General features: G+C 58.0%; 1 protein-coding gene across 1 annotated transcript in view; it reads left to right on the top strand.

Annotated features, from left to right (window-relative positions):
* Positions 1 to 3621: 3621 nt before the first annotated feature.
* Positions 3622 to 15643, top strand: part of ASTN1 (astrotactin 1) — a gene marked incomplete at both ends in the record, with an annotated part of 38696 nt that continues 26674 nt past the window's right edge. The window contains one exon of the mRNA XM_084290810.1: positions 3622 to 3904. Coding sequence (XP_084146936.1) covers positions 3622 to 3904 — 283 coding nt within the window. The remainder of the gene's footprint in view (positions 3905 to 15643) is intronic.

The raw sequence follows: 15643 nt of genomic DNA, 5'->3' as shown, positions 1-15643 counted from the left end.
GTGGCAGCAGCGGCGTGGTAATGGGCACGGCGGGGCGCTGGCAGTGGGCCCGCAGCTCCTGAGCGCGGGGACAGCCACCTCCCAGCCTGCTGTCCTCGCCTGAGCGGCAGCGTTAGAGATCCCAGCCACGGCTCTGAGCCCATCCCTGCTTCTTGCTATTGCAAAGGGGCTTCGGTAAGTCAGTGCCTTGCCCCCTCCCAGCCCAGCAGGCTGGTTAAGAAACCTGCAGGACTCTGTGAATTGGGCTTCTTTTATTAGCTCTCCTTAGAGTGAGGAACTTTGAGGTGAGAGCAAAGGAAAATGTCAGAAAATCCCCGGACTCGGGGAGTGAAGGATTTGCATAAGACATCAAATGAAATGAAGCCCGGGCTGCGGTGGAGGGAGGTGGCAGCTGGGCGCCCCGCACCACACCGGTGCCATGTGCTGTGCCCTCTGGCTTCGCTCGCTGGAGACTTTCACACCCGCAGGCAGGAGCCCTCTGAGCAGAGTGATGTGGAGCACGGCTCCCTCCAGCGCAGCGGCGGCTCCTCCAGCCTCAGGCCGAGCTCCCAGCCCCAGGCATCCCCGCGCCCCCCTCCCCGCTGTCAGGGTGGGCACCGGTGCGAGGCGAGGAAGCTCCCAGCCACCCCTCTCCCTGCTTAGTGTCACCAGCGTGGCACCGGGTGTCAGCGAGGCACGGCAGCAGCCGGGCACGGGCAGCCTGGGGAACACGGGGCTGGTGCTGGGATGAGATGTGGGGTGTCAGCGGGGCCCCCCCAGATCTCCCCAGCCCTGCCCTCATGCCGGGCTCAGCCCGCTGCTCTCGGAGAGCAAACACGCCCTTGATCCCCCCCCAAAACCTATCCTGGGGAGAGCGCAGGGGGGTCCTCGGCACCGACCCTCCCGGCTGCAGACGGAGGGGGGACACTGACACCTGCCGGCAGGTCCCGCAGCGCCCGGCCCGGCCCCGGGACCACCGAGGGGGGTTTGGGGGCACCCCAGGACCCCCAGCACCTCCAGCCCGTGCCAACGCAGCGCTCGGGGGGAGAGGGGGACATAGCGCGGGGCTCCCCCGAAAAGGGGAGGCAGAGCTCTCAGAGTTTGGGTTCCTCCCGAAATTAAAGACCGGGGGAGAGCAGGGGAAGAGCCGAGCCACCGCTCCCCGAGCCCCCACTACCGGCCCCACACGGGCATCCCGCATCCTCCCCCTCTCGCCCAGGGAACCGTGCGGCGGCACCGGGGCCGGGACCCCCCCTTGTTCCCCTCCCCCCCAGCTCCCAGGGTCCAGCTGTTGATCGCTGCGTGCCCGGCGGGGTGGGGGCGCGTTTGGGCATTTTAGAGGGCACCTTCCCCGCTGCTGCCGTCCCGGGGCTCTCCTGGCCCCGGCGCGGCTCGCAGCCCCCCGCTGCCCCCCAGCCCCCCCGGGGGCAGCTCCGCGCTCCGTCCCGGGACAAACCCGGCCGCAGGGGCTCGTCCCCCCCGGGACAAGGTCACCGAGCGGCGGCAGCGCATCCCTAGCGGGCTGCCCGCGGGGAGCAGGGGGGGACACAGGCAGCGTGGGGCACCCCACCGCCCTGCCTCAGCATCCCGATAATCGCGACATCATCCTCATCCCGAGCTCCGGCTGCCCCCCGGGGATGCTCCGCGCTCCCGAGGGCTTACCCCAGGCTCCGGGGTTCTCCGTCCCGTCCTGCCCCGTCCCCTCCTGCTCCGTCTCAGCCCCCCCGGGCCCGGCCCCGCCGCCCCATGGCGCGGAGCCCCCCGGCGGGCAGCGGCCACCCGGGTCCCGCCGCGCTCCGCGGCCGCCGCCGCCGCCTCCACGCTCGCCCTCGGCCGCCCCCTGATATATGCACGGGCCGCAGCCAATCAGCGGCGCCGCCTGCCTCCCCGGGCCCTCCCATTGGTGCTCCCGCGGCCGCTCGCCTCGTGGGGGCGCGGGGGGCGCGGACACGCGTGGGGGGCGCGGGGCGCTCCGGGCGGCTGCGGCGGGGAGAGCGCGGAGCCGGCAGTGCCCGGGGTGAGCCCCAGCAGGCGGCAGCCCCCCGCCTCCAGCCCGCTGGCTGCGTGTCCCCTGAAAGGGGAGGGGGTCCCCCAAAAGGCGGGGGGTCCCCCCCCGAAAAGGGTTTCCCCCGGGAAAAGGCCCCCACGCAGCCCCGCGCTCTTCCTGCGTCCCACGGCTGGGTATTGCAGAGCTGGGTTTGGGGACGAAGTGGGTGGTGTTTGGGGGGAGCAGGCCCGGCGTGGGGGGCTCCCTCGCGTCGTTTCCCACGGCCAGTTCCTCCACTCGTGTCATTTCCCACGGTCATTTTCTCTGCTTGTGCCCTTTCCCATGGTCTATCCCTCCACTCGTGTCATTTCCCAGGGCCAGTTCTGCTCGGGTCCTTTCCCACGGCCAATTCCTCCGCTTGTGTCTTTACCCACGGTCTGTCCCTCTGCCCGTGCCCCCTGCCACGCGTTATTTTCCTCCCACGGCAGGGGGATGCTCCTGGGCAACAGCCGCCCCCCCAAGTGGGGACCCCGGGGGTCCCCTCGGCTTCCCGCTGGTTGGAGCAGGGCTTTGGGGTCGGTTTCTGGGCCCCACTGAGCAGAGAGCCATGGTCAGCCTGCCAGGGGGCTTCTGCCCCCAAAGAGAAGGCCAGGCCCCATCTTACAAAACACTGCTGTGGGTTTTTACTGTATTTTTACTGTTTTTTTTTTTTTTTTTTCCCCCTTATCTTCCATTATATAGCCTTTATATTGTCTTTGTATTTTTCCTTATTATTTCTTTATATTTTTCCTTATGTTTTTCTCATATTTTCCCCTACTTTTCCCATATCTTTTCCTTATATTGTTCCATATTTTCCCTTTCGTTTTCCCATATTTTCCCCTATATTATCCTATATTTTTTTCCATTTTCTCCCCATTTATTATATTAAATAATATAAAATATAAAATCCACATCACTTTTATTTATATTATATATAAAAAAACATAAAATATTATATTTTCCCATATTCTCCCCATCTTTTTTCCTTATATTCTATCCCCCCCACCCCGCTATATTTCCTTCACGCTCCCCTTCTGCCCCCCCCTTATTTCCCTTTACATTTCCTCCACCCTTCCCTTACACCCCCCTTTCATTTTCCCTTACATTTCCCCGCCGTGCTGGCAGCAGTTCCGTACCGGGCCGTGTGTGTGCAGTGTCCCCCGTGTCCCCCACTCCCTCCTCCCCATCCTTTCCCAACTCCGAAAGCACCCTCCCCATTCAACGAGGCTGAGATTGAGAACGGGGCGGGGAGGGGGGATTTAATTTCCGGCGAACCGTGCCGAGCCGAGCCGTGCCGAGCCGTGCCGTGCCGTGCCGAGCCGTGCCGTGCCGTGCCGAGCCGAGCCGAGCCGTGCCGTGCCGTGCCGTGCCGTGCCGTGCCGTGCCGAGCCGAGCCGTGCCGTGCCGAGCCGTGCCGTGCCGTGCCGAGCCGTGCCGAGCCGTGCCGTGCCGAGCCGAGCCGTGCCGAGCCGTGCCGAGCCGTGCCGAGCCGAGCCGTGCCGTGCCGTGCCGTGCCGTGCCGTGCCGAGCCGTGCCGCACGGGGAGGCGCCGTGCCCCGCGTCCCCGCCCCTCGCCGCCGCCGCCCGGCCGGGGCTCGGAGCGGCGGGGCTGCGGGATGGCTTGGGCCGGGCTGTGCGCCCTGCTGGCCGGGTGCTGCCTGGCGGCGGGCAGCGGCCCCGCCGAGGCGGCGGCGGAGGCGGCGGCCAAGGAGCTGGAGTGCAAGCTGAAGAGCATCACGGTGTCGGCGCTGCCCTTCCTGCGGGAGAACGACCTGAGCATCATGCACGGCCCGTCGGCCGCCGAGCCCAAGCTGCTCTTCTCCGTGCGCAACGACTTCCCCGGCGAGATGGTGGTGGTGGACGACCTGGAGAACACCGAGCTGCCCTACTTCGTGCTGGGTGAGCCGAGCATCCCGAGCAGCCCCAGTATCCCCGCCCGGGGGGCTCCTCCCTGCGGCATCCCTGCCCCGGCCGCCCCGCCGCAGCGTGCGCTCCCGGAGGCCGGGGCCGGGGAGGGGGTTTGGGGGGCTCCCTGCGCCCCTCCCGGGGCGGCATCACGGGGGCCGCCACCCTGGGGCTCGCCCCGGCCGGGGGCCCGCAGCCCGAGGCCGGGGGGAGGCCGCCGGAGCCCCCCCGAGCGGAGGCCGGTGGGAAAATGTCCCCGGTGGTCCCCACGCTCTGCCCGCGGGGGCCCTGCCACAGCCCCCCCGGGTCCCCACGCCGCGGCCTGCTCGCGTGGGCCAGGCTGCGCTCCCCCCCCATGGCCAGGTACCTCCCTGCGCTGCCTGGGCTCCGTTTCCTCAGATCTGGTGGCCTCATTCTGCTGTGTGTGTTTTATAGCCATATATATTTTTATTTATTTTTTTATTGTCATCCAAAACCTGACCGCTTGCTGCTTTGTTTGTGCTGCGATCAGAGCAAGGCCTCCGCCACCCGGACGCGGGCACCCGCTCCCCTTGGTGCCAGCCGCGCTGTAGCAGCCACTGCAATTTTTAATTTTCAGTGATATTTGTGCCGAATACCAATTTCCTACCAACCCCCCATGTAAGCCCTGGGTGGGCTCCACAGCTGCACCCCCGCCGTGTCTGTGCGTGCCTCCTGTGCACCCTGCCAGCACCTTTGGGTGCCCCGTGACGTGTTCAGTATGCCCCCCTTGCCTGCGTGCTGTCCCCACAATAATGTGCTGGCGCGTGGCTTTGCATGCTGATGGCCACCTCCTGCGACGGCCCCTCTCTGGGTTGTGTCCCCAGTGCTTTGTCACCCTCCCGTCCCCCAGACCTCCTGCAGAAAACCCGCGGTCCTGGCTCGGAGCAGCGCTGGCTGCTGTGCGGGCATCCCCCTGCTCCCATGGGAACGGCAGAGGAGGGCGCAGGGATGGAGATGCCATGGGGGGGGAGGTTGTGGGGACACCCCTGGTTCTGTGCCCGGGGAGTGGGGGATGGCTGGAGGGGGCTGTGGGATGCGATGTCCCCACCCGTGGCACAGCCCCTCCGTGTGATGCTGCGGCGGAGGCCAGGGAGCGTTGCTCTGGCAACAGGGCCGCAGCGCAGCGGATGCTGCGGAGCCGCGCACGCGTGGCATTGACGCCCCAAAAGCAGCACAGGCTCTCGTCCCCTCCTCGGACCCGCTCCCGAGAAGCCGGACCCCCATGGCTCTGGGGCGTGGGATGCTCCTGCCCTTCGGATCTGGGGCTGGGATGTGTGGTGCTGCATGGGGAGGGGTCCCAGGGCACATCGCGGTGGGCTCTGCTGTGATATCGGTCCCCTGCGAGCCTGCGGGTGCCTGGGGCTGTGGCAGGGTGCGGGGGTGCTGGAGCAGCAGGATGGGCACCCCGGGGGCTCACTGTCCCCGTGGCTTTGCCTGGGTGACTCCTTGCTTCGTCTCCGTCCCTCCCAGCAGGGGATGTGCCAGCTTGGCATGGCCACCTTGCGCAGTGTCATTATTGTTATTATTATTATTGTTGTTGATATTATTATTATTGTTGTTGTTATTGCTGTTACCATTATTATCATCATCACTGTCGTTATCATCCTGGGTGCTGTGCTGGCTGGGGGAAGCCCTCCAGTGCACAGAGGTCTCACAAGACCCAGCTTTGCTACCTCAGGGGCTGTGTCCTCTGCACCTGGAGAGCCCCCAGCCCAAGAAGCCCCTGGGGCAGAGGAGCATCCCTGGCTGGTGCTGAGCACTCTCATTCACTTTGCACCAAAGCTAGCATGGATTTATCCGAGGGCAAACATGGGCATAACCATGTTACTCTGTGAGCTTGCCCCAATTTCTTTACAACCCCCTTGGGTGCCCTGGCAGCTCCCTGTCCTCCTTGGAGTCTTCCCAGGGGGTTGGAAAAGTTGCTTCAGGGAGTCCATGAGCTCCATGAGCTTGCTGGTCCCCGCTCCGAGTTCCTCCCAAAGCAGAGGGATAGCAGGTTGTTTGTGGGGTTTTATTGCCCCCGTTTATTGATGGGGGGGCACTGGGCAGGGACTGCAGCTGCTCAGGGGTTTGGTGCCCCGTGTTCGCATGGCAGCATCTCAGACACGTGCACAGCACCTCCCGTGCTCACTGGCACGCACTGGGAGGTGGGGATGGAGCAGCGCCCTGCTTCGTCCTTATTTAAATCGGGGGAGCCTCAATCGCTGCCTTTCATCTCACTTGGTGCTCGTTGCATTAGTTATGGCTTTCCTGAAGGAAGGCTGCCTCTCACCGCTCAGTGGCCATTAAGAAATGCTAATTTTCAGCTCAATATTCCCTTTCTGCCAACCTTCGCAACCCCTTCTTCCTGGCCCGTTGGCTCGGCGGCATCAATCCGCATTTGATATGTCATTAGCTGGCTGCGCACTCAGGCGGGCTGCGGACTTCTTTGGTCCCTTCCCTCTCAGGTTATAAACGGCGAGCGGGGTATTTCCGAGCAGCCTGGCTTCCCGCGGCCAGGCAGGCTCGGAGGACATTTGCAGTGCAATTAAAAATGCACAAAAGGCAGCATCTCTGCCTCTTTTCCCTTCTCATCAACGTACCAAAGAGGAGTCGCGAAATGCGTTTGGTGCACAAAATGGGCTCGAAGCACAAGAATGCTGGGGAGCTGAGCTGGTGGGTTCAAGATGCCAAAATGTCCTGTTCTCCCTTGGTTTGGATGAGCCAAATGAGCTTTTTTTGCCTACCCAGTTTGCAGCCACGCTGAGCTGCTCTGGGATGGTGGCACCGTGTCCCCAGAAGTGTCCCCTGCTGCCCGGGCCTTGGCTGGCCGCCTCACCTGCTCAGCAGACAGACGCTCCCAGCCCCAGTGACTTTAATGGATTATCATAAACTCGGGCCTTAATACAAGCTGTCACAATTTCAAATTATCTTACTTTCAAATTAAATAGATTCCTTTTTAAATACAAAATCAATTCTAATTTTTTAGAGGGGTGAGATCTTTCAAAGGCACTGATGAGCTGGGCATATTTAACCGCTGCAGGATATCTCCCTGAAATACCTAACCATTTCTTGCCCTTTTAATTAATTTATTTATTTTTCTATGCTTTTATATTTTCTCTGCTATGCTCTTGGCTCTGCTGTAGGGTGCTTGGGGGCATTGAGGTCGGGGTGGCAGCGGGACGGACCCCCAAGGGGCACGGGGTGCTTGTTACTTTGGTCACCCAAAGCGCCTCCTTCCTGTGGCAAAGCCACGGGGAGCCCTTAAACCTCCCAACACCCAAAGCTGCCTCTGCCCACAAGGAGCAGAGCTCCCATCACTTGCCTGCCACGTGTGTCAGGCTGAAAGTGGTGTTCCTTGATGGTCACATCCTCCCTCCACCCTGAAATAAAATAATGGGGAGCTCTTTGCACACCGAGGTGATCCCCGTGCCCAAACCATGGCTCGGCTTCATTTCTGGGGAGGTGAGGGCACCCCACCTTTGCCAATGGAGCTCCCCTTCCCCATCCCCATCGCCTGTCCCCCAAGACTAGGGCATGACAGTGGGGTGCAGTGGGGCTGGTCCACCCTGCCGTGGGACCCACAGCATCGCATTGGTGCTAACCTTGCACCTGAGAATAGGTGTAATGGTGAAATAATGGAGCAAATATTAAGAAATTCTTAAGTACCCAGAGAATAACCGAGTTAAATTATACCAGAGGAGCTCAATTGCCTTGCTTAGATTGATTGAATTACTAAATGAGCCTGACTAATGGAATGGAGTGGATATATCGGACTTTTACTCAAGATCCTGAAATAATTTCTCTAATAAGATTGTGAGCCATTAATTGAACTTGGCTTTGATCCTGGACACTGTCGCATGCACCGAGACCCGCCGCTATGATCTATGCTCCCGCGTTCCTGCAGCTGGTGGGATGATGTCCCTGGCGCCCTAACACTGCGTGGTGCAGGGTGCTTCCCTCCGTGCCGATGTTTGCCACCTCCTCTGTTCTCCAGCGAACATCTGCCGGTCATCGCTGAGGCCTCAGTGCTGCAAAATCTCCTCTCTCTGCTGCTTTGGCACCCGATTTTCACGCTGAAGGCACCCTCACAGCCCCCCACTGCCCCCTTGGCCAGGAGCGAGTGTTTCGGTGGCATACCAGCTATGGAGGGCTGCTGTATATTTTATTTATTTATTTTTTTTTCCTGGAAAAAAAAAATTGGGATTTTGTCTCTGGGAACCCGTTGCCACAGCAACCGTGCATCCAGCCGGCTCCAGCGGCAGCGGGGCTGGGGCATCTCCCTGACCCAGAAAGCAGTGGGGGGAGCCCACGGCAGGGCTTGTGCCACTGCCCTGGGGCTCCGTGGGCGTCTGGCTGTGGGGCAGGGTGGCTGCGGGGGTCTGGTTCCCCCCGTTTTGGCTGCTAGGTGAGCAGAACGATGCTCCCATCTTGCTGAACTCACAGCCTTATTCCTCGCTCCCGTCCCCACAGAGCCCTGTCCCTTGTGGATGCAGTTTCGGGGGGCACACTGCCTGTGTGGGTGCTTCAAAAGCCCTCCAAAGCTTTGCCACTCTGCCACCTGCCTCTGCCCTGCCGTCCCAAAGCCAGCAGGTTTTGCTCCTGGGCTCCATCCCATTTCCCACCTTCTGTTTAATTTTTTTAGGGCTGCTTATCCAGCTAAACGGGGCACAGGGCAGTCATTACTGGGGGGCAGCATCTCGCTGCAGAGGAGCCCTTCGGATGAAGGGATTTTTACCTCCCAGGACTAAGGAGGCGTCTGGGTACTGGCAGCTCTGTCATTGCAAATGGAGCGTCCTTTTACTGGCACGTTGCTGGGGCTCGCGCCCAGCAGCAGCATGCAGGTCGGGAGGATTTTCCTAAAAAAAGGGAAGAGTTTGCTCGTTGCTGGCTGCTCGGTGCCGAGAAGGGCTGGTCGCTAGCTGGTGGTGGCACGTCGGTCACAGAAGCCTGGGTGTGTGACCGTGGTGCAGGAGGAGGCATGGTCCCTGTGCTGGCAGGCTCTGAGGCATTTCAGTAATTAGTATGACTAATGAGCATAGCAGAGCAAGCAGATATCGGGGATGTAGAGAGCTGGCTCTGCTCCTGCAGGGAAGCGATCCAGCTGAAAACCAACCCGGTAGGAGAAGGAGATGGAGAAGGGTTGGAGAAGGTGGCAGGAGGTGTTACGGACAGACCAGCCCTGCCTTTTCAGGGAGATTCTGGGTGGGATTTGGTGGTGTTTGAGCACGGGGGAGCCTGGAAGGGTCTGGCCAGCCCTGGGGTGGCCACACAGAGCTTGGTTTTCCCCCAAAGCAGCCCTGCTCCAAATGGTGGCCTCATGGCCAAGTGTCCCTCTGGTCCCCCCCTGCTCATCCAGGGCCGGTGGTGGCACCTGGAGCTGCGGGCACCGAAAAACCCGACCGAGATGTCACCGTCACAACACGGTGGCTGCCTGGGAAGGCAGATATTAGCAACCCCGAAATATCCCGGGGACAGGCTCTTGTGTGATGGGAGACAGTTACCATGGAAACCTCCTTCAAATGAAAAAAAAAGAAAGAGAGAGGGAGAGAAAAAAAAAAAAACGAAATTTAAAGCAGCCCTTGTAGCTCAGAGGAACTGTAGACCTTATTATGGGTTTTGGCACCCCCCCTTTCCCTTTTATTTGTTCCAGCTAACAGCTCCAGGAGACAAGCCAATTAATTTGAACATCCCGAGGGGAGCGGGAGGGCGAGGGCACGGCTCTGGCAACGCGCCGCCGGGGCTCAGAGCCACCCTTCTCCCTCCGTGGGGGGCTCGACGGATGCACCAGGGGGACAAATCAGCCCAGTGGGCTTTGGTGGGCCGGGAGGACATCTGGGGAGGGAGACGTGGTGGTCCCAAGTTTTCTTGCCAGGGTCTGCTTGGCAGCTGTGCTCCCACGGGGGGCTCAGCGCGGCGCTTCCATGGTGCCCGGTCCCCTAATGATGTCCCCAGCGTCCCCAGCCATGGGGAAGCCTCCTGGAGATGCTGGCTGTGCGCAGGGAGCCCACGTGCTGCAGAGCCTCCCCGGAGCCTGCCTCCCAGCAGCACTCGTGCTGGTGGGGAGCTGTTGTCCCACCTGTGGGAGGGCGGTGGCGTTTCGCAGGAGAGCACAGGTGGCTCCTGGCAGCACACCTGGACGCAGCTCCCCGGGCTTTTCCCTGGTGCTCAGCGCAGAAGCAGACGGGTTTGGTGCTGGAGAGCACCCATTTTTTTGGCACAGGTTGGTGGTGAAGTTTCAGCAGGTCTCTGAGATGCGTGGTTCAGCGCGCACGGCAGCAATTGCAGCTTTGTTTCAGGACAAAAAGCAACCCAACTTTTTTTTCTTTTTTTTTTAAGTCTTTTTAGAGGGAGATGCTCTCTCCCTGGGTGCGCATCACGCCTTGGCCACTCAGACCTGAAGGACCTCAGTCCTGTTGGGTGGATGATGGAAATGCTGGTGGGTATGGGAAAGAAACATCGCTCGAGTCGTGTCCATTTGCTCAAACCCTGCCCAGATCTGGCTGTAAAAGCTTCTCCTTATTATGTTTCCCACTTTCCTTGCTCAGAGTAAGACGCGTGGCTGGTTATCAGCCAGAGGACTCTGCCTCTTCAGAAGGACAAAAAATCATTAAAATCTTTTTCAATTAGGTTTCAAACACGAGGAACATCCTTTGGGTCAGAGGAGGCGGTGGGCGAGGGTGGATCTGGCCCCAAGCATCCCTCCTGTGTCCTCCTCCCCCCCCCCCCAGTGGCAGCTGCACGGGGGAGAAGGGAGCCCTGGGGATAAAGAAAAGCTGTGTCTGGCAGTGCAGGAGCCTGCAGTTCGCCACAGCCTGGAGTCTGGCAGGGCTCTGTGCTCTCCAGATGCCTGAAACACAGCTTGCTCCTCGATTGGGTTTAATTGCACTTGTTTACCGAAATGCTGCATATTTGCTAAAACGGGGTGCAGCGTCCCTCCAGCCCCGCTCTCAGCACCCCAGCTCCATCCCCGATGGCACGCCAGGATGGCAGCATTGCCCTGACAAAACCAGGACGCTTTCCTCTTAATTTTTCCCCCCAGGTTTGTCCCCACAGCCTCACTCCCTGCCTGAAGAGCCCGGCAGGTAAACGCCGTGCTGCCCTGATGCGCAGCCACGATCCAGCCGAGGCGTGCTGGAGATGAAGAGCCCTGTTACATAACTCGGACTGCAATGCAGAACCCTCGTTTATATGTTTAATTATCCCATTCCCCCTCCCTGCTACGTAGCAGAGGGGCTGGCGTGCGAGTGCGGGGTGCCGGCGGGTGAGGATGATGCAGGAAAGCCTTCCTCTGCCACCCCGTCCCTCGGTCGTTGCGCTGCTCCTGCTCCCAGCCAGCTGGAAGGGACTGGGCCCATGGTCTCTACCCCTGAGCTGGGTGGGAGAGGGGTCTAAAAATGTGAGGAGAAGGGGTGTGGGTCTCCAGAGGTCTCTGAGGGCAGAGCTCTGCTGCGGTTTGCCTGCCTTTTATCCCTCCCTTCCGAGCTCCCGCTCTGCACTTTCTGTCCTTCTGACAAAGGCAGCCAGCTCCGAGCAGCTTAGGCTTCAAAGTTCCCAAAATAACAAAGGTTAAAATATATTAAAGAGAGGGAAAAAAAAAAATCAAAAATTGCTACAAGATCAAGTCAGTGCCCTGCTTGCACCTGGGCTCGGTGCTTCAAAGAGACTGTGAGGAGCCCCCGTGGCATCCACTTTCTGCGAGCAGCAGCTCAGGGCTGATGTCTTCATCCTCCTGAACCCCTCCTCTTCCTTGTGCCTTCATCCTCCTGGAACCTTCACCGTCTTGGACTCCTCATCCTCCTGGCGCCATGGGGAATTCCCTGGGGATCAGCCCACGGAGAGGGGAAGGGATGGGAGGGGAGGGGAGGCTCGAGGGGCAGGTGACACAGGTGTCCCCTCACCCCGTGCCCACCCACCCATTTCCCCTTGCAATGCAGGTGGGCAGAAAACTCCTTGTGGGGAGGCTCTGTGCTCAACTTGGTGCTTGGTGCCTCTGCTGGCCCCGCTGATTTATATAGATCATCAATATGACAATTATATACACCTGCAGATTTAATTACCTCCATTTTCGTCAGGCAGTGACAGATTTATACCTCTGTTCAGTTCCTGTAAATCTGAAACAAGCTTGACTAGACCCAAAAGTCCTCACATTGATCACCGCGCGCTGGCTGGTCTCTGGCCCTCTTGACAAGCTTTTCTCTCAAGAGTGATAAATTCAAGATGCGCAGACAACTTTTTCCCCTTCTACATCTTTCTTCCCTGTTTTTTCTTTTCTTGCCTCCTCCCTGTCATCTTCAAGCCTCTCCACAAACTTGAAAGTGGAGCTTGAAATTGGTAAGTGCTCCTAAAGGCTGAGGGGTTTATGGCACTAGGCTGCAGTTGGCTCTAGCCCATACAGCACCTTCTCCATCCCCTGGGACCGGTGTCAGAGGAGATGGGAGGAAGAGGAGACCCACCTCTTAGAGAAACTCTTGGCACAGGAGTGTGCAGGGTTATTTTGGTCCCGTGTGCCCCATCAGACAGGCAGGTCCCCATGGCAGACGCTCAGTGAGCGGCCGCGCTCATTTCCTGCGCCGAGGACGCCAAAATGATGTCTAATTCTCCCGACCTCTTGGCCTCGGTGTAACGAGCACTTAAACAAATTAGTCTGCGGGAGCGGGCTAGATTTACCCTTGAAGTGAGGTCCGTGTCGTCGCTGTAATGCATCCCCCTGCCTCCCCCGCCTGCCCCGCCACCGCTGCTGCTGGCCCTTGCTGTGCGTTGCAGGAGTTTCTCCAGCTTGGATTTGCCTCTGGGCTGCTGGCCTCGATCGCTGCTGGTGTATCTGTCTTCCCCAAAATTGGTTCCTTTCTCAGTGCTTTCATGCTTTATGGTGGATGAAACATAGTCTTTTGTTAGTTTTTCCATTCCTAATTCTTGCAAAGTGAGAAATAGTGAATAATCATTGCCTTTTCCACTGCTCCACTGGCTTTATGATTTTATAGGCTTTTATCATCTCCCTGCTCAGTTGTTTGTTTTCCTTGCCGAGGAGCCCTAGCACAGTTGGTTTCTCTTCTCCACAAACCACTTCTGACATCTCTGCTTCCTTGTCTCCCCCCCAAGCCCCTTTTGCTGCCTCTGTTATGAGATGCCTGACCTGAATCCTGCTGGCAGCTTTCAAGAGTGGCGTGCTGTCACCAAACTTGCATTTCACCTGCCCACTTCCTTGCCCACTTTTCCTCTAGCATTTCACAGCTTTGGCTTCGAGGAGCCTAAATTTAGCACTGGTGACCAACTTTGTCATTCACCTCCTCTTCCAGCACGTTCCTGAGCAGCCAAGGTCCTGACGAAGATATCTGTGGGGCGCCTTGGTAACCTCCTTTTTTCTTAAGGAGTAACCTCTTACCTCCTCTGCCTGGTGGGCTTTGAGAGGACTTTCCTTCTTGTAATCTCCCTATCTGGGTTCTCCGGAGAGATGCGAGGGCTGATTTTGACAAGAGCTCTTTGAAACGGGTCCATCAAACTGGATCACCCTTATCTGCTGGCTCACAGTGCTGCGTGACCCACATTCACCCACGCACCTACTGGTTCCTCTAACAGACTGTGCTGGGCAGAAGTAGGATTTATTGGTCTGTAATTTCCATGATGCACAAGAGCTCTTTTAAGAGATTGGGGTCTTTTCCATCAAATTTGTTCCTCTGGTTGGTCGCTTGCTCTTTCTGAGCAGTCAGTGGTGTGTCAGTTGTCCTCTCCGGTGCTTGTAAGTGAGCATCAACGAGGACGAGCAGTTCATGCTCTGCTTCTGTCCCTTTCCTCTAAAACCTCTTTGCTCTAAAACCTCCTCCATGAGTACTGCCATTGAGCCAGCTCTGCTGCTGTGTCCATATGGAGGGCAAAGATGGGGAATGTGAAATCCCCTGTGCTCCTCCGATCGGTGCAGGGAACCCCCTGGCCGCATCTCCTCTTGGGTGTTCCTCCCCTGTAAATCTTCCTGATGTGGGCTATTTCCATGCCATTTGCTGGAAAAGTTTGCCTTTTTCCCAGTACTTTGCTCTTTGGCCATGATGCTTCCTAATTTCAAGTGTTAGAGAGCCCAACAGAGGCAGTGGGAGAGCTATGGGGCTCTCCAGGCCAGTAGACAAGAGTAGAGTGGGATCTGGAGGATGCTGATTCCAGTTTCCTAAAGCTGAGTCTGCCCTGGTATTTGCTGGGAGGCCAGCGCAGCAGTTTTCTGTGGCTAACTGGGAACTTTGCCATCGTTTGGGCTCTTTCTGTGGAGATCCATGCTTCCTTCAGGAGGAGGTGATACGACGGCATTGCAGGGTGTTGGGCTGGGATATCCACTGCAAATGTGGGCCTTTTGGGGATTTAAACATCAATTTTGCGTCTCTTCAGTTGCTGGCATGTATCCTATATATCATATATGTTCACGTGCTGTCACGGTGTGGGGTTTTGTGTGGTTTTCACGAGCTTGTCTTCCACATGTTGGTCCAGGACCTGGGTTTGTTCTCTTCCCACAGCCCCTATGTGTTTCCTGGTTGAGGTAAATGGGACCGAATTAACAAAACAGGAGTGAAAATCCACCAAATCCACCACCGACACATGTCCCAGCCTGCTTATCTCAGCCGTGCACATCAGCCAAGATTTTCGCAGCTTTTGGCCAAGATTGACAGAACTGGTGGAAAATAGCTTTAAAGGCGATGTTGCACAGTTGTGGTTGGACACGTCTGTGGGTCTGCAGAGAGGAGCAATGGGACATGGCAGACTGTAGGGTCAGCAGCTATGGAGTAAAACTGGTCACCTTGAACCAGTTCCTGATGAATCAGGGTCCTTTGCTCTGGAAACGTGGCACAGTGTCACTCCAAAGGGTTGCTGTTAAAGGGAAGCGTTAGGGCCACGGCATATTTGGGATAAAAACCCCAGTTTGAGGGTAGAGTGTGAGTACAGCTTTGAAAAGCAACTCCTCGATGACCTTCCCAAAAGCAAAGGCACCCTATATTTCAAGGGGAAACCTGGCTAGCTGTCAGCCTAGCTACAGCAGCCGAGGGCTCCACGTGCACCAGCCCCAGGTGCAGGCAGCGTGGTAGGGTGACATCTCCGACCTCTCCAGAGGACACTCCACTAGTAGCTGGGTGCCTTTTCCTCGAGACTCCAGGTTGTCCCATGCCTGTGGGTCTTGTGGAAATTTTGTCTCAAAATGCCGTCTCCTGACAGGTAAAATGAGGTTTGTTCTTGCTGGTTCAGGAAAGCTGGGTTGTCTTAAAAAGGTAGAGTGACCTCCAGAGTGAGCTGGTTTTCCTGCCTGACGTTGGGGAGGGGAAAAAAATGCAAATAAAATATGGATAGTCAGTGATGAATGTGATTTTGTTTAAACAGGCCCATAAAAACATGAATATCACCCCATGAAAGATGCGTCAGTAAAACCTCAGAAGTAAAACCTGCTCCTAGACCAGGATATGGATTCTGACATCCCAACTGCTGAGGTCCCAGCGCAGGGCGAGCGGCTCACCATAGGGAGGGCTCCTGAGCCCTTGGGGGCCAAGGCTTGCTTCAGCTGGGACACAGCCTTTTAAAGGACCTGTGAGGTTCAGGCATGGAGCAAATGTGGAACTTAAATAAAAGCACAGTTGGGTTCCAGATGGAAAATAAGCCAGGTTTAAATGTTAATGAGGAAATATAAGTCCGAGTCAAAAGCTGCACTCTGCAGAGACTGACATTATGGCAGAGTTCATTTGACTAATCAGAGGCATCTAT

This window comes from Netta rufina, assembly GCF_964035555.1.
Source record: "Netta rufina genome assembly, chromosome: 8".
In the NCBI taxonomy this organism is placed as follows: Eukaryota; Metazoa; Chordata; class Aves; order Anseriformes; family Anatidae; genus Netta; species Netta rufina.
This window is presented reverse-complemented; position numbering and strand designations above follow the sequence as displayed.